Consider the following 16,483-nt stretch of genomic DNA (forward strand, 5'->3'; position numbering starts at 1 on the left):
GAAAGGATTGCATAATTGTGCGAAGTAAGAATATTCTAAACTGGGCAGGTAAGACTTGGGACTGCACTTACTATGTTCTCCTTTTTGTAATAACAGTTTGTAGTAGTCCCTTTCCTACTCTAAAATTCATGGAATCTTTAAAAATTGTTGCTGCTGTTGTGCATTGTTGTTCAGTCGCTCAGTCGTGTCCGACTGTTTGCTACCCCATGGACTGCAGCGCTTCAGGCTTCCCTGTCTGTCCTTCACCATCTCCCGGAGTTTGGTCAAACTCAGGTCCATTGAATCAGTGATGTTACAATGCCCTTATGGTGGCAGAATGGAGACTTTTTTTAGAAGTAGTTTGTAATAAAGCAATAAACTCTAACATGTCAGTGCTCGGGGGCGGCTACTGTGGGAGGATCGGTCCCCAGCTCATGCTGCTGCCAGGCAGAGGCCCTGCTCCCCACCCCAGTGCTCCGCCTGATTGTGTCAGTGGTGCCACTTCTGAGCAGCACTGCTGTCTGGACCGGTTTCCAAGATGCTGAGCAACTCGTGAGATAATGCTGAACAAAGCACAGGAAACCCTTCCCTTGATTTGCCTAGCATATGTTAAAGCTATGGAAAAAAACCAAAAAGGATTGTGCTGATAGCAAAATGAAAAGTGCTAGGTACTAGCCACCGAGTTTTCACTTCGATTAATGTCATGTGAAAGTCACACGAGACACGAGGCAGAGACCTCTTGCACAGAGTCAACCCAGGTTGGTTTACAGAATCTACTGGCTTTAGGCCATCTCATATTCTGTACCCTCCCTCCGCTGCCCTCCCCCAACCTCAATTTCCCTGGTGTCCCTGAGAGCATTGCTGTCCTGTTGAGAACTGCAGTGTGGGGAGCCGCAGGCAGGCCCTAAGCGGGGAGCAGTGAGGTCCTGTCTGCAGCCTAGGAGGCTCTCCCTGGTGGGACTGAGGCTGGAGTGTAAGGTCTGAGAAGGAGGCAGTTAGGTTCTCAACCAGGGTATGAGCACGGGGAGGGAAGAGAGGGGTGCTAAGGTGGTGTTAAGGCTGTAGGGACTCTAAGGTGTGGTAACTGCTGACTAGCAGGTGCCTTTGCCCCCTCCTTTCTGTTTATGGGGGTTGGGGGAAGTTGGTTGCAGAAGTCTCTAGCCTTAGTTTTTTGTTTTAATTTACTTATTTTTCTCTGAGCTGGGTCCGTTGCTTTGTGAGGGCTTTCTCAAGTTTGGTGGGCAGGCTTCTCATTGTGGTGGCTTTTGTTGCAGAGCACAGGCTCTAGGTGCACGGTCCTCAGTAGTTGCAGGCTTCTGGCTCAGTAATTGTGGCACAGGGGCCTAGTTACTCTGAGGCATGTGGAATCTTCCCAGACGAGGGATTGAACCCGTGTCCCCTGCATTGGCAGGCAGATTCTTATCTACTGCCCCGCCAGGGAAGTCCCCCTCCTTCTTTGAAGATGGATGGGATTTGCACATGCACGCGCCCACACACAACACACACACACACTTCCCCTGCAGCCCTTCCCTCATTCTCTCCCAGTCTCCTGGCTGACTTACGTCCCTCAATTTGAAAAACCCCTGCTGTCCAGCTGCTGCCCCCTGTAGTCCTAACATGACTGATGACTGTCACAGATCTCTAACAAAGACAGAGCCATCCCTCTCTCCTTCTGCTCCTTACTGCCTGTTTGCTGCCCTCTGGCTACTGCTCACACCGCTGTGCAGAAACTGCCATCTCCAGAGTTACCTGCAGCCACCTCGCTGCCACACCAGTGATTTCTCAAATTTGGTGCATCAGAATCACCTGGAGGGCTCCTGAAACCACAGGTCACTGGGCCCCGGGCACAGTGTAAGTCAGCGTCTTCACCCCACATGCTGCTGATGTTGCAGGTCCACAGGTGATCGGAGGCCTCAGATGGAGACTGTCCAGGTACAGAAAGAGCCTTTCTCTCCAACAGCGTACAGTCCAGCTCTGGGAGCTGGGAAGTGCCTGGTATCTGTGCAGACATGTGGGGTATGGGAAGGATCTGGCCTGCAGCCTCTCACCCATCTTCCTACCTTTTCCTCCTGCTGACTCATGGTTGGGGATTAACCGAGTCCTCAGCGACTTTTCTTTCACTTTTGTGTTTATTGTCTAATTCAATGCCATTCACTCACGCGGCTGAAAGGTTTCTCAGGCTTTCAGGTGCATTGGAACCACCTGGGGATCTTGTTTTAAAAAAGGCAGGGTCTGGTTCGGGAGGCCCGAGTTGGGCCCTGTGTATCTGCATTTTTAACAAGCTCCCAGGCGACACAGGTACTGCCAGTCCACAGACAGTACTTTCTGTAGGAAGTGTGCAACTTACGATTGGCAGTTCTTGACTTAGTAGGGAGCTTTGATATGTGGGATTGAGCCCAGACACCAAAAAGAAAGGGGAATGGTGAAAACATCCTACATGTTTATTGTATACCAGGCTCTGTGCTAATTTCTTTCTGTAGAATATCGCTTTTTAATCTGCACAACATTCCTCGGAGGTGAATGCTATGATGTTTCTCATCTTGCAGATGAAAATGCCTCCGATTCTTAAGGGGGCTGGGCTCTCCCCACCCTACGGAGGAAGGTGGTGCCGGCTGGCCGCACATCGCCCAGGGCAGTGCCGGGTAGGATTCGAAAGTGTTTCCTAATTACTGGTGCAGGCTGCCATCTCCCCTGGGCTTCAGGAAAGGTCCTTTCTGTCCTTGAGACGCGAAAGGAAATTCAGAACGTAGGCGCGGAGCTGACCCCTTGCCCACCTGTCAGACATGCACCAGATTTCAAAAATGCCTCTCTTTCAAGCTTTTCGACACTTCACAATATTTTGACGTGGAAAGGAGGAAAAAAAAAACCTGAAATGCTTTGAAACATTTCTCTTCCTTGGATTCTTGTTCTCAGACCATGTGACTAGTTGAAGTTTAGTCATAGGAATACAGTTTAACATATGCAGTTACTATAGCAATGGAGGTTTCCTTAGTAACAGTTGCAAAAATAATCTGGCCCCAATTAATAATACATTTAAAATCTCTTTTTATTCTACACTGAACAACCCAGTTATTTTGGCCAAGCACCAGACAATTCAGGTGGTGTCATTTGCTCTGATATAGATATCATTTGCATGCAGTGAATCGGGTTGGAAAGGAATGAAAAGGGAGCTGATTGTTTCAAGTATTAGAGGCATCGGATCTGAAAAGTCGACTGGCAGGCTAACGTGAATCTAGTTTGCAGAGCTACGGTGCTTGTTGGTGAAGCCTGCCCTGGATTCCAGCACTCTGGGGATGTTGTGCGTTTGAAGAAGGAAGAAGGCAGGAGACTGGGCTTGTTGCCCAAAAAAGATGGAACCAGAAGGGTGGGGTCGTGGCCCAGGGGATTTCTCCCAGGTTATTTCAGCCACGTGTGTTGCCTTGAGAAGGTCTTTAGGTATGTGAATTCGGCTTCGTGAAGAGTGTCACCTGATTTAGCACCGGAAGACACAGCCTGAGAGTTGCTTTTGTAGTCATGGTATTGCGTATCGGACTCTGCTATACTTAGCTTGCTGAATCCTTTCAGTCACTCAGAACCTTTGTCTGTGGCTTAGCCGGGTGTCCAGGTGACAGTCTGGAGCTTTCGAAAGTTTCAGTTGCCTTGGGGCATGGGACTTAGACCTCGATCCTGCCTTTCCACTCTCAGCTCTAAGAGAGCCAGCTGGCTGGAGCTGACAGAGAGACCCAGGCACGACCAGTGGACTCAGTCCTGTGTCTGGATCAAGAGACTGATCGGCAGGGATGCTGGAGACAGGCCCAGGCCAACCTGCCCTGGCCTTCCCTCTGGGCAGACTCATTGGAGGAAGCCCAGCTTGCTCTCCCTATCAGGGTCTGTGCCTTGTCCTGAGTTTCTTTCTTAGCCGATTTGGTCCTCAGCACACACAGTATAAAGAGAAGGGTGAGGGTAAAATGATGTTTTTACTTTTAGCTTCCTAAGGGAAACTCGGAATTGTGATTTTTTCCCCCCCTCTTTCTCAGTAAGGGGAGGGTGGTGAGTAGGGGAAGCAGAGCCAAGTATAATAATGATGAAATGGGTGAGATCTCCAGTTACCTTCATAAGATATATTTCATTAGACCGTGGCTTCTTGGCACTTTAAAGGAGAGCATGGTAATTAATTAGGTAGGGTAGATCAGGAGAGAGGGGAAGGGGAGGCTGGAGTTAGCTCTGTTCTGTCCCATTGTTCATCATTTTTTTCTCTACCTTCTCCTTCCCCCTCCTCCAAGAAGAGCACCCCAGCATCCTCCCACCAACTGCTACCATATTTCTCCAGCTCACTCTCATTCATTCACCCACTCACCCACTCATTCATTCACATATCCCAGAAAACATTGAGTGTTCTCCAAAGCCCAAATCTGGGGGTGCAGTGATGAGAACATCTCCAGGCAGGACCATCTTATTCTTCAGAGCACCTCTACCTTTAGCCTCACGAGGGACATGGAGCGGGCATACTCTAAACAATATGAGCAGTTGGAAGCTGTTAAACTGCGTTAGCAGGAAAATGCTATGGGCAGGTGTATGTTTTTGCCAAATCTCCTTGGAGGCTCTGTGATGGGGTTAGCAGCCAGGAGAGATAGTGAGGACCTGAGCTGGGGGCGAGGCAAGGCAGAGGCAGGAGAGGCTGTTTGGGATGAGCTGGGGTCTGTGCTGCTTCCTTACGTCAAGCCATGCTTTAAGGGAAGCTCGTCAGTGTTGGGTCCTCTAAGGAACTGTGCTAGACGGGGAACCTGGAGGCAGGACCTGGGACAGGCCACATTTCCAGGAGTATGTGGTGATTCTGCTAAAGCGCCCCCTTTTGCTTTGCAGTGACAAATTTGCAGGTGAGCAAATCAAAGCGGACCCTCACCCTGGTGGAAAACAGGCCCATCCAGCTGAACTGCTCAGTCAAGTCCCAGACCAGCCAGAACTCCCACTTCGCCGTGCTCTGGTATGTTCATAAGCCCTCGGACGCCGACGGCAAGCTCATCCTCAAAACCACGCACAACTCTGCCTTTGAGTACGGCACCTATGCTGAGGAGGAAGGCCTGAGAGCCAGGCTGCAGTTTGAGAGGCACGCGTCCGGGGGTCTGTTCAGCCTCACTGTCCAGAGAGCCGAGGTCAGCGACAGCGGCAGCTACTACTGCCATGTGGAAGAGTGGCTGCTGAGCCCCAACTATGCCTGGTACAAGCTGGCAGAGGAGGTTTCAGGGCGCACGGAGGTCACTGTGAAGCGGCCAGGTAAGAGGAGCGGTGCAACCTGGGCAGTGGGCTGAGCGCAGAGAGACTGCCTGGGAGTGGCAGGCTCTGCAGGTTCATGCTGGATTAAGTGTGGCACAGAGTGTCATCCTGGTATACTGTGGGCCCGTCCGCTTTACCTCATGGGTCCTGGTACAGATGGCAAACTCAGAGACGCATTCTTGACTCCGCTATTGTAGACAGCATCTTCACCAGGGAAAAGCCCAAGGGACAGATGGGGGGCACAAGGTGCAGCAAGGCAGGGTCCCTGGTGCTCCCGGATCTTGGGCTGGTGCCAGCTCCATACCCAGAATTCCTGCCTGGAAGGCATTTTCTGGTTGCCTTCATCTGCTTCCCCCTTCTTCCTTTTCACCCAATCCCAGCCCAGGAGTGAGCCCTTCCTGTCCGAACTGAATCACCCCTTGGCCCCTCTCAGGTCCTGTAAGTGCAGCCTTTATCCTGTTTATACTCTGCTCCCTGGTAGCCACGTCTGACCTCTGCTGGCGCACTTCCAGGGAGGGAGCGCTGACTGCCTCCGCCCCACTTGGTTCCACTTTTGGGTGGCTCTGGTCGTTAGAAAGTCCGCTTCCCTGTAATTTCCCTCTCGGGTGTTAGGTCTGTCCCAGAACAACCCAAGATTAGTCTAAGTGATACCCTTTCAAATATGTGAAGGGAGCCCCTTCTCCTTGTTGAAAAGTTGTAGTTCTTTGTGCTTTTCACATAATGTGGCCTTAAGCTCCTCTCCATCCCTCATTCCTGCGTGCCCTATAGTTCACCGTTACCACCAATGGTGCTTCCCGATGGGCTGTGGGATGCTGTGTTGCCCCGCTATGCCTTTGCTTATGCTGTTCTCTCCTGGAGTGCACCTCCCCTGACGCTTCTCCCCTGTCTTTAGCCCATTTCTAAGACTTCACTCAGCACCTCTTCCAGGAAGCCTTCCCTGGTTTCTCCTATGTCACCAGGGGTTCCATAGAAAACGCATAGTATAATAAGTGTTTTCATTTCTTCTCCACTATACTGTAAGCACTTAGAGGACAGGTGCTGTGCCTTTGGATCTCCAGCCACTGGCATGACACCCTTAGTAAATATTGGTTGAATAAGGAATGAATGGTTGCTTTCCCTGACACCCCCAGGACCTTTGTGCTTGTTATTCTCTTACCCTAGAACATGTTAACCATGGATGTCCATCTATCTCATTCTTCCTCAGAGAGGCATTCCTAGCTCATTTTAACTAAAATGGTACACTAATCCCTCATTGGAAAAGACCTTGATGCTGGGAAAGATTGAGGGCAGGGGGAGAAGGGGACGACAAAGGATGAGATGGTTGGATGGCATCATTGACACAATGGACATGAGTTTGAGCAAGCTCTGGGAGATGGTGAAGGACAGGGAATCCTGGTGTGCTGCAGTCCATGGGATCGCAAAGAGTTGGACATGACTTAGCAACGGAACAACAACAATCTCTCCGTGTCTCCTTTCTCCAGCCTCTTCAGAGCACGTCACCACCTGGAACAGCTTTTTGTATATAAGTCATTATGAACTGCCTGTTCGTATTTATACTTGTGGACATTCGTTTATCATCAGTTACTATGTGTTACTTGTTTACTTTCTATATATTCAGAATCAGTAGGCGGGAAGCCCCATGAGTGGGCACAGGTCCTGTTTTCCTCACCATGCTATTCTCACGGTTTGTCTCCCAGGAGACCTCCATAAAAATTTGTTCTGTAAGCAAATGAAAGCAGATGCAGAAGGTGTGGCCTGGCCCAGGCTGAATGCCATGGGGCTGGTCCCCTCCTTTCCTCAGGATACTGTATTTCTCAGGCCACCCGATCCTGGGCTTCTCATCTGCCTCATGGTCCACCCCTTCTGAGGCATAAAACAGGAAACTCCAGTCTAAATAATTCCTGTTGGTATTTCCAGTGACCTATGCCCTGCCTTCAGGCCAGTCCCTGGGGCTTTTGAGAACTGAAGATTGCCGTTAGCCCCACAGATGTTCTCGTGTTCTTCGTGTCTGTTTTCAGTTCTGACCGTTTTCCCCATTGGGAGGTTGTTCACCCCTCCCCCAGCATGTGTTTCCTCTTAGTCATCATTCCGCCTTTCCCTTTTCTCATTTGTGCTGAAACTGAGAAGTTCTTGGTACAGCCTAAATTTATCAAGGGAATTTCCCTGTTGGGGATAACAGACTCTCAGCAGCAAGCTAACTGGGGCACAAGGGCTATAAGGATCCTTGTCAAAACACAGCTAGTGAAATCTCTGTTAATGGGGAATATTAACACTATAAACAGAAAACTCACAGGACACAGATTAAAACAACACATTCCCCCTTTTTGGTTGAGATTAAAAAAAATTTTTTTTGATGTGGACCATTTTTAAAGTCTTTATTGAATTTGTTATAGTATTGTTTTTATTGTTTGCATTCTTTTTGTTTGGTCATGAGGCATGTGGAATCTTAGTTCCGCAAGCAGGGATTGAACCCGCACCCCTTGCATTGGAAGGTGAAATCTTTACCACTGGACTGCCAGGGAGGTCCCCAGTTGAGATTTTTAGTTTGTATGTTTTTCTTTTTTCCCCCTCCCCTACTTCTTCCAGTACCCCCTACCCCCTTTAATAAGAAGGCATACACTCATAGAACTTTTGGAAAATACTAAAAACCACAAAGGAGAAAATAATCTTTCAACCTTGAGACAACGAGAGTATGTATATATTTTCAGAGATTGGTTATTTAAAATATTCAGTTGTTTTTTAAATTTTTTGACCTTTTATTACAAAAGTGGAATAAATGTGCCTTATAAAATACTGTGACAGTGTTGAAGTGGAAAAGTGAAAGTTCCTCCCCCTCCCTGACCCAGGAGGTGTTCTTTCCAGGGGCTTCTGTGCATTTACAGTTTCATAGCTTTTTAACCCCTCTAGTCCAGAGAGGCTCTTTGGGCCCTTTTGAAAGGGCAAGGATGCCATCAAAGCATGTTTAATGACCATGTTCAATGACCTTTTTCTCTGGAGAACAGTCTGATTGGCTGAGGTTTCAAACCACCATCCATATCAGCCCTTTCTTTACTGATGTTAGATCAGTTCTGCTCCCATCTTGAGAGGAAACCCTTATGGTCTTTTTGTTTTTGTTTTTTTGGTAGAGAAGGTAAGAACTGCAATTCTTAGGACCAACTGGTGTACATATTAAGCTGGCTTTCCCCTGCTGTTCCTCTGAGGTGGATGGCTCAGCATATTCTGGCCATAATGTGGTCAGTTTTAAACATTTGCTGTTACTTCCAGCAGGGTTCTCACCATGCCCTTTCCATCTCTGCCCTGCCACCCCCTCTAGTTGGCCACGTTCCTCATGCTCTGCTGTCACTTGGACGTGGAGTCGTCTACCGTGCATGCTTGTCCTCTCCTAAGCATCTGAATATATGAGGGTTATAAATTTGGGGGCAGCTGCTACTGTAACACCAAATTCCTTGAAACTCAGGAACTCAGACCCATGATCAAGAACTCAGAGTGCACACCTGAGCCTGCCACTGTCCTCCTGTCTTTGGAAGGCATGCACTCATGTCCACTGGGAAAGGTTGCATGCAAGTGGCTCGTTGTTTGCCTGTTGGCAACTTCTCTTTCCTCACTTTTGCAGACAGCCGCCTGAAGCTCAGCCAAGCGCAGGGCAACCTGTCGGTTCTGGAGACGCGGCAGGTGCAGCTGGAGTGCGTAGTCTTGAACCGCACGAACGCAGCCTCACAGCTGCTGGTGGAATGGTTTGTGTGGAAGCCCAACCAGCCAGAGCGGGAGACCGTGGCCCGCCTGAGTCGCGATGCCACCTTCCACTATGGAGAGCAGGCGGCCAAGAACAACCTGAAGGGCCGGCTGCACTTGGAGAGCCCTTCCCCGGGCGTGTACCGGCTCTTCATCCAGAATGTGGCCGTGCAGGACAGCGGCACCTACAGCTGCCGTGTGGAGGAGTGGCTGCCCAGCCCCAGTGGCATGTGGTACAAACAGGCCGAGGACACCGCTGGCCAGATGGCTGTTCGCGTCACTCGACCAGGTGAGAGTTAACCTCCCCAGGCCTCCTCTCCCTTTGGTGGTTCCCCTCTGTGATCCTTTATGCGTTGCGTAAAATTAATTTCAAAATGAACCCATTGTTAATTAAATTAATACAATTAATTAGTTACTTGCAGTTAAATGTATGAGCATTTACGTTTTACATTTGCATTCACAAGTGCCTGAGATCTTTTTTTCCCCTGGTGAGTGAAAAACTGCACATCTGGCTTTGGCCTAAGGTGATTCCATTTCTTAACTAGAATAACATTTGTCACTTATTCCAGAGCCTGGAATACTTTTTAAAATTTATTTTTAATTGGAGGATAATTGCTTTACAATATTGTGTTGGCTTCTGCCACACAACAGCGTGGATCAGCCATAGGTATACATATATTCCTTCCCTCTTGAACCTCTGTCCTGCCCGCCACCCATCCCTCCTCTCTAGGTTGTCGCAGAGCTCCCGGTGTTATATAGCAATTTCCCATCAGCTTATCTGTTTTACATACGGTAATGTATGTTCAGTGTTACTGTCTCAATTCGTCCCATCCTCTTCTTTCCCCGCTGCGTTCAAAGTCTGTTCTCTAGGTCGCCATCTCTGTTTCTGCCCTGCAAATAGGTTCATCAGTACCATTTTTCTAGATTCCATATATGTGTTAATATATGATACTTGTTTTTCTCTTTCTGACTTACTTCATTTGAGTCAGTTCTGGTGAAGTGGATGAATCTAGAGCTTGCTATACAGAGCACTGCTCAACTGCTTCAGTCGTGTCGGACTCTTGTGACCCTGTGGACTGTAGTCCACCAGGCTCCTTTGTCCATGGGATTTTCCAGGCAAGGATACTGGAGTGGGTTGCCATTTTCTTTTCCAGGGGATCTTCCCGACCCAGGGATCAAACCCTCGTTGTAGGCAGTCTCCTGCATTGCAAGTGGATTCTTTACTTACTGAGCCACAGGGAAGCCCATTTACAGAGTAGAATATTTTCTTTTCAAAGAGTACATTCAGATTCAGACAGGTGGCAAAAATCTTGAAACAGTATAATCATGTGGTTCTGAAAATTCAGTTTGTGGATTTTCAGCAGAAAAGAATTGATTCACATGATTTAAATAGAAAATGAAGTAGCTGTAGCCTTTACATTCTCACTTCCTAATAATTTTATTGGTGCTAATGACTATTCTGTGCAGCCTCATGCTTTTCTTTATTGTTGGTTCTAAAGTACCCAAATGTGCATAATTACTGGGTAGAATTATTGTTCCATATTCAAACACATAATTAAAGCAAAGATGTGCAGGATTCCTGTGTCCTCTGAAACACCATGTCATCACTCATCCCTATCAGACCACAGGTCAGTTAAGGACAGTCCCCTGAAGGACATGGGACAGAAATGCACTGGGACCTGTATCCAGAGGAATGTTTTGTCTTATGTTCTGAGCATCCTGGGGTTCTGTTTGTGGTCACTGGTGCCGAGGGAAGCTTTCATGATGTTTTCACATCTAAGTAGAGCAGCTCTTTTTGTTGGTGGAATCCTGGAGCCTCACGGTTATGCCTGCCCCACACATCATGGCACACACTTCAGTGAGCAGATACATCCTTTGTTATAGGAGAGGGACATTATCTCTGTCCTCCTGTCTTGCCTAAGCTGGAGAGGGAATTGCCTCTGCTTTGAGATGTATTTCTCATGAGCTTTCTTCCCCTTTCCCCCTTGCCTTGAATGTGCTGCATGTCTTTCCCCAAAGACAAATGGTAGATACAGCAGCTGAACACTGTCTCCCTCCTCCCCCCACCCATTTTGTAGATCCCCACATGAGGCCCCAGGCAGCATGGGAGGAGGCAGCTAGCTGCATCCCTCCCAGCCACAGAGGGGAGGTTCATGTTCAGTCCTCACCAGGGCCCTGAGTGTAGGCACTCTGGAGAGAACCAAAGCCTAAAGAGAAGTGTCACACTGCCAGTATGTTGAGCAGACTGAGGGGTTGCCCAGGTTTCCCTCCTGCCACCCTGTGTGCTCAAAGTGTGGCCCCTAAATCTGCAGCCTCGAGTCTGCCTCCTGTCTAGCCAGTTGAGTAGCCTGGATTAACCAGCTGTCTGCCTGCCTCACTTCCTTCTCTGATTATATAAGGTGATCCTACTAATAACAAAGCATTTGGAAAACAGAAAAATACAGTTCTGAAATAAAAAATTATCTCTAGGGACTTTCTTGGCAGTCCAGTGGTTAAGTCTCCGAGCTTCTACTGCAGGGGCCACTGGTTCGATACCTGGTGGGGGAACTGAGATCCTACCACATGGTGTGGCCCCCCAAAAAAGTCTGTAATCTCACTGTCTGTGTATCTTCATGGACTTCCCTGGTGGCTCAGTAGTAAGGAACCTGCCTGCCAAGGCAGAAGATGCAGGTTCAATCCCTGGGTTGGGAAGATCCTCTGGAGAAAGAAATGGCAACCCACTCCAATAATTCTTGCCTGGAGAATTCCATGGACAGAGGAGCCTGGTGGGCGACAGACCATGAGATTGCAAAGAGTCAGACACAGCTTAGCGAGTAAGCAACATATCTTCATGTTCCCTCTGTGTGTGTGTCTCTCTCTCTAAATGAGGTCAGCATCTTACTATTTCATGTGATTCCCACCCTGCCGCCCTAGCATTCTTTTGTGAGCCTTTCCCCATGTCACTGAAAGAATTTCATGACCACCATTTTTACTGCTTGCCTAAGATTCTTTATGTAGATGTACCTCAGAGCTTTTTTTTTCTGATATAAGTTGAACATATAGAAGATTGGAAATAAAAGAGCTCTAAGAGTTAAGAATCACCTGGCATTGCTTATGAAATATGGCAACTGAAGGAACTCAGTTCAGTTGCTCAATTGTGTCCGACTCTTTGCGACCCCATGAATCGCAGCACGCCAGGCCTCCTTGTCCATCACCATCTCCCGGAGTTCACTCAGACTCATGTCCATTGAGTCGGTGATGCCATCCAGCCATCTCATCCTCTGTTGTCCTCTTCTCCTCCTGCCCCCAATCCCTCCCAGCAGCAGAGTCTTTTCCAATGAGTCAACTCTTTACATGAGGTGGCCGAAGTATTGGAGTTTGAGCTTTAGCATCAGTCCTTCCAATGAACTGGAAAAGGTCAGTTTTCATTCCAATTCCAAAGAAAGGCAATGCCAAAGAATGCTCAAACTACCGCACAATTGCACTCATCTCACACGCTAGTAAAGTAATGCTCAAAATTCTCCAAGCCAGGCTTCAGCAATATGTGAACCGTGAATTCCCTGATGTTCAAGCTGGTTTTAGAAAAGGCAGAGGAACCAGAGATCAAATTGCCAACATCAACTGGATCATCGAAAAAGCAAGAGAGTTCCAGAAAAACATCTATTTCTGCTTTATTGACTATGCCAAAGCCTTTGATTTTGTGGATCATAATAAACTGTGGAAAATTCTGAAAGAAATGGGAATACCAGACCACCTAACCTGCCTCTTGAGAAATCTGTATGCAGGTCAGAAAGCAACAGTTAGAACTGGACATGGAACAACAGACTGGTTCCAAATAGGAAAAGTAGTACGTCAAGGCTGTATATTGTCACCCTGCTTATTTAACTTCTATGCAGAGTACATCATGAGAAACGCTGGACTGGAAGAAACACAAGTTGGAATCAAGGTTGCCAGGAGAAATATCAGTAACCTCAGATATGCAGATGACACCACCCTTATGGCAGAAAGTGAAGAAGAGCTAAAAAGCCTCTTGATGAAAGTGAAAGAGGAGAGCGAAAAAGTTGGCTTAAAGCTCAACATTCAGAAAACGAAGATCATGGCATCTGGTCCCATCGCTTCATGGCAAATAGATGGGGAAACAGTAGAAACAGTGTCAGACTTTATTTTTCTGGTCTCTAAAATCACTGCAGATGGTGACTGCAGCCATGAAATTAAAAGACGCTTACTCCTTGGAAGAAAAGAAATGACCAACCTAGATAGTATATTCAAAAGCAGAGACATTACTTTGCCAACTAAGGTCCATCTAGTCAAGGCTATGGTTTTTCCTGTGATCATGTATGGATGTGAGAGTTGGACTGTGAAGAAGGCTGAGCGCCGAAGAATTGATGCTTTTGAACTGTGGTGTTGGACAAGACTCTTGAGAGTCCCTTGGGCTACAAGGAGATCCAACTAGTCCATTCTGAAGGAGATCAACCCTGGGATTTCTTTGGAAGGAATGATGCTAAAGCTGAAGCTCCAGTACTTTGGCCACCTCATGAGAAGAGTTGACTCATTGGAAAAGACTCTGATGCTGGGAGGGATTAGGGGCAGGAGGAGAAGGGGACAACAGAGGATGAGATGGCTGGATGGCATCCGGACTCACTGCGATTCATGGGGTTGCAAAGAGTCTGACACGACTGAGCGACCGAACTGAACTGAACTGAACTGAACTGAACTGAACTGAACTTCCAATGAACAGCCAGGACTGATTTCCTTTAGAATGGACTGGTTGGATCTCCTTGCAGTCCAAGGGACTCTCAAGAGTCTTCTCAAACACCACAGTTCAAAAGCATCAATTCTTCGGGGCTCAGCTTTCTTCACGGTCCAACTCTCATATCCATACATGACCACAGGAAAAACCATAGCCTTGACTAGACAGACCTTTGTTGGCAAAGTAATATCTCTGCTTTTCAATATGCTATCTAGGTTGGTCATAACTTTCCTTCCAAGGAGTAAGAGTCTTTTAATTTCATGGCTGCAGTCACCATCTGCAGTGATTTTGGAGCCCCCCAAAATAAAGTCTGCCACTGTTTCCATTGTTTCCCATCTATTTCCCATGAAGTAATGAGACCAGATGCCATGATTTTAGTTTTCTGAATATTGAGTTTTAAGCCAACTTTTTCGCTCTCCTCTTTCACTTTCATCAAGAGGCTTTTTAGTTCCTCTTCACTTTCTGCCATAAGGGTGGTGTCATCTGCATATCTAAGGTTATTGATATTTCTCCCAGCAGTCTTGATTCCAGCTTGTGCTTCTTCAGGATGGGACTATTGCTGAATAGATTAGTAGTTGTGTTTGGTTCACCAGGGGAGAGGGGAAACCACATTCCTCCCCAAGAGGGGGACCACAGACCAGGGTCACTGGTCTAGGTCATAGCTTGGAAGTATCAGCATGACGTCTGGGTGGGGCAGGGACAAACTTTTTTTATTGTAGCTTAAACATGGGAAAGTAAGGAAAGAGTGTTAAAGGCTGACCAGGGAGATGGTTTTGCCTTTTCTAGAAGGGGACAGATGCAGAAAACCAAATTGGTAGAGAAGCATGCATGTTAAGGGGACTGGGCTTGTGGGAAGGTGAAAATTAATTTTATTCAAAAAACTTGTGTTGAGTGATTAATGTAAACAAGGCATTTGAGTGTTAGTCCCCTCCAGGCTCCTCTGTCCATGGATTCTCCAGGCAAAATACTAGAGTGGGTAGCCATTCTCTTCTCCAGGGGATCTTCCAGACCCAGAGATCAAACCTGGGTCTCCTGCATTGCAGGTAGATTCTTTACCTTCTGAGCTACCAGGGAAGCCCCTTGAAGGAGCTCCAAAAAATTGTGAGCCTTAGACTAGAAGACAGAAAGGGATACTAGATGGAAGAGGCCCTTCTGGGGAACTGAATGTTCACAGCCCCTGACCACCTTGCCATGATGGGTCCAATGCCTCACTCAGGCCAGTGCAGCCTTTCTCTGTTGGCACATCAGCTGTGCTCCCTGGAGGGGTAAGCTGATGAGTGAGACAGTTTGAGTCACCTGCAAACCGATTTCCTGTCCTGCCACTTTCTGCCCTCTGGCCCCTCCAGCGTCTCCTGCCACCACCATCACCGCGCCCCCCCCCCACCTTGCCCCCCAACGCGTCCCTGGTGATAGGTGGGTTGATGCACCATGCCCATCACCTATAGCTGGTTCCTAAGCTTTGTGTCCAGTGGTGCACACGAGATTCCAGATGTGCAGAGAGGAATGTGGAGGGGCTTAGCAGAGCCCCAAGTTAGTGGCGGTAACCAGCTTTGTGTTCACCTGCAAGCCAATTCAGCCAATTCATTGAAAGTCCAGGACAGTACTTGGGAAGGGTTCCTATTTGGTCGTCATCCAGGTAGAATCCGATTCGGTCTATTTTTGTTGATGCTACATTGGCATCTTGCGTGAGCATTTCATAAACAGAGCCAAAGGGAAGAGGTAGGGAGTGAATTACACATTTAGAACCTACTCTAGAGAGCCCAAACTTGCAAAAGAAACAGAGCCGTCTGGTAGCGTCTGTGGGATACGACTTACTTGTTCAGTTATCTCTTAGTGGTCGGACTGCATCTCCTATGTCCATTGAGAGGATACTGTCCATGTTACCCTCCTGGGGATTCGATACTTGGAGTAAGGAGCCCTTTCAGGTTTATTGTCTGTGCTTGGCTTCAATCCTTGGAGAATGTTTACTTCCTTGGGTTTCCTGTGTTGTAGCCAACAACCGACACACACACAGTTTAAATTCAAAAGCTGCTAAGGGGGTGAATTCATTTCCAAGGGCCATCATAACAGATTAGCACAAACTTCGTAGCTTCAAATAACAGAAATCTGTTCTCTCATAGTTGTGGAGGCTGGAAGGGTGAAATCAAGGTGTTGTCAGGGCCCTGCTCCCCTGAAGTTCCCAGGGAAGAGTCCGTCTTTGTCTCTTTCGGCTTCTCATGGCCCCGTGTTTCCTGGCTTGTGGCTACATCATTCCAGTCTGTCTCTGCCTTTCTATGTCCTTCTCCATGTGTCTCTGTGTGCCCTCTTACCTCCTGATATGTAGGCCTGCCCCAAATCAGTTATGAGCACATCTTAACTAAGCATATCTGCAAAGATCCTATTTCCAATTAAGGAAATTCAGAGAGTCCAGGTGGACATGACTTTGGGCAGAAATCTATTCAACCACTACAAGGGGTCACAGTGAAAAATGTGCCCCTCTCCCTCTGGATTCCTATAAGCATCCATGTTACCAGCTCCTTGTGAATTCTTCCACAGATATTCCAGGCAAATAGAATAAAATGTAATTTCTATTTTCTTCCATGGGGCTTCCCAGGTGGTGCTGGTGGTAAAGAAACCTACCTGCCAGTGCAAGAGATTCAAGAGAATGCGAGTATGATCGCTGGGTCAGGAAGATCCCCCTGGAGTAGGAAACGGCAACTCACTGCAGTATTCTTGCTTGGGAAATCCCATGGACAGAGGAGCCTGGCAGGCTACAGTCCGTGGGGTCACAAAGAGTCAGACCTGACCGAG

The 16,483-nt window shown here is 47.8% G+C and overlaps 1 protein-coding gene across 3 annotated transcripts in view; it reads left to right on the forward strand.

Annotated features, from left to right (window-relative positions):
* The window catches only part of IGSF3 (immunoglobulin superfamily member 3), a 132,051-nt gene that overhangs the window by 90,840 nt on the left and 24,728 nt on the right, over positions 1-16,483 (forward strand). For all 3 annotated transcript variants that reach the window (XM_040230953.1, XM_040230952.1, XM_040230950.1), the window contains 2 exons: positions 4,822-5,232; positions 8,846-9,253. In XM_040230953.1, coding sequence (XP_040086887.1) covers positions 4,822-5,232; positions 8,846-9,253 — 819 coding nt within the window. The remainder of the gene's footprint in view (positions 1-4,821; positions 5,233-8,845; positions 9,254-16,483) is intronic.

Source organism: Oryx dammah, unplaced genomic scaffold (genome assembly GCF_014754425.2).
Source record: "Oryx dammah isolate SB20612 unplaced genomic scaffold, SCBI_Odam_1.1 HiC_scaffold_28, whole genome shotgun sequence".
In the NCBI taxonomy this organism is placed as follows: Eukaryota; Metazoa; Chordata; class Mammalia; order Artiodactyla; family Bovidae; genus Oryx; species Oryx dammah.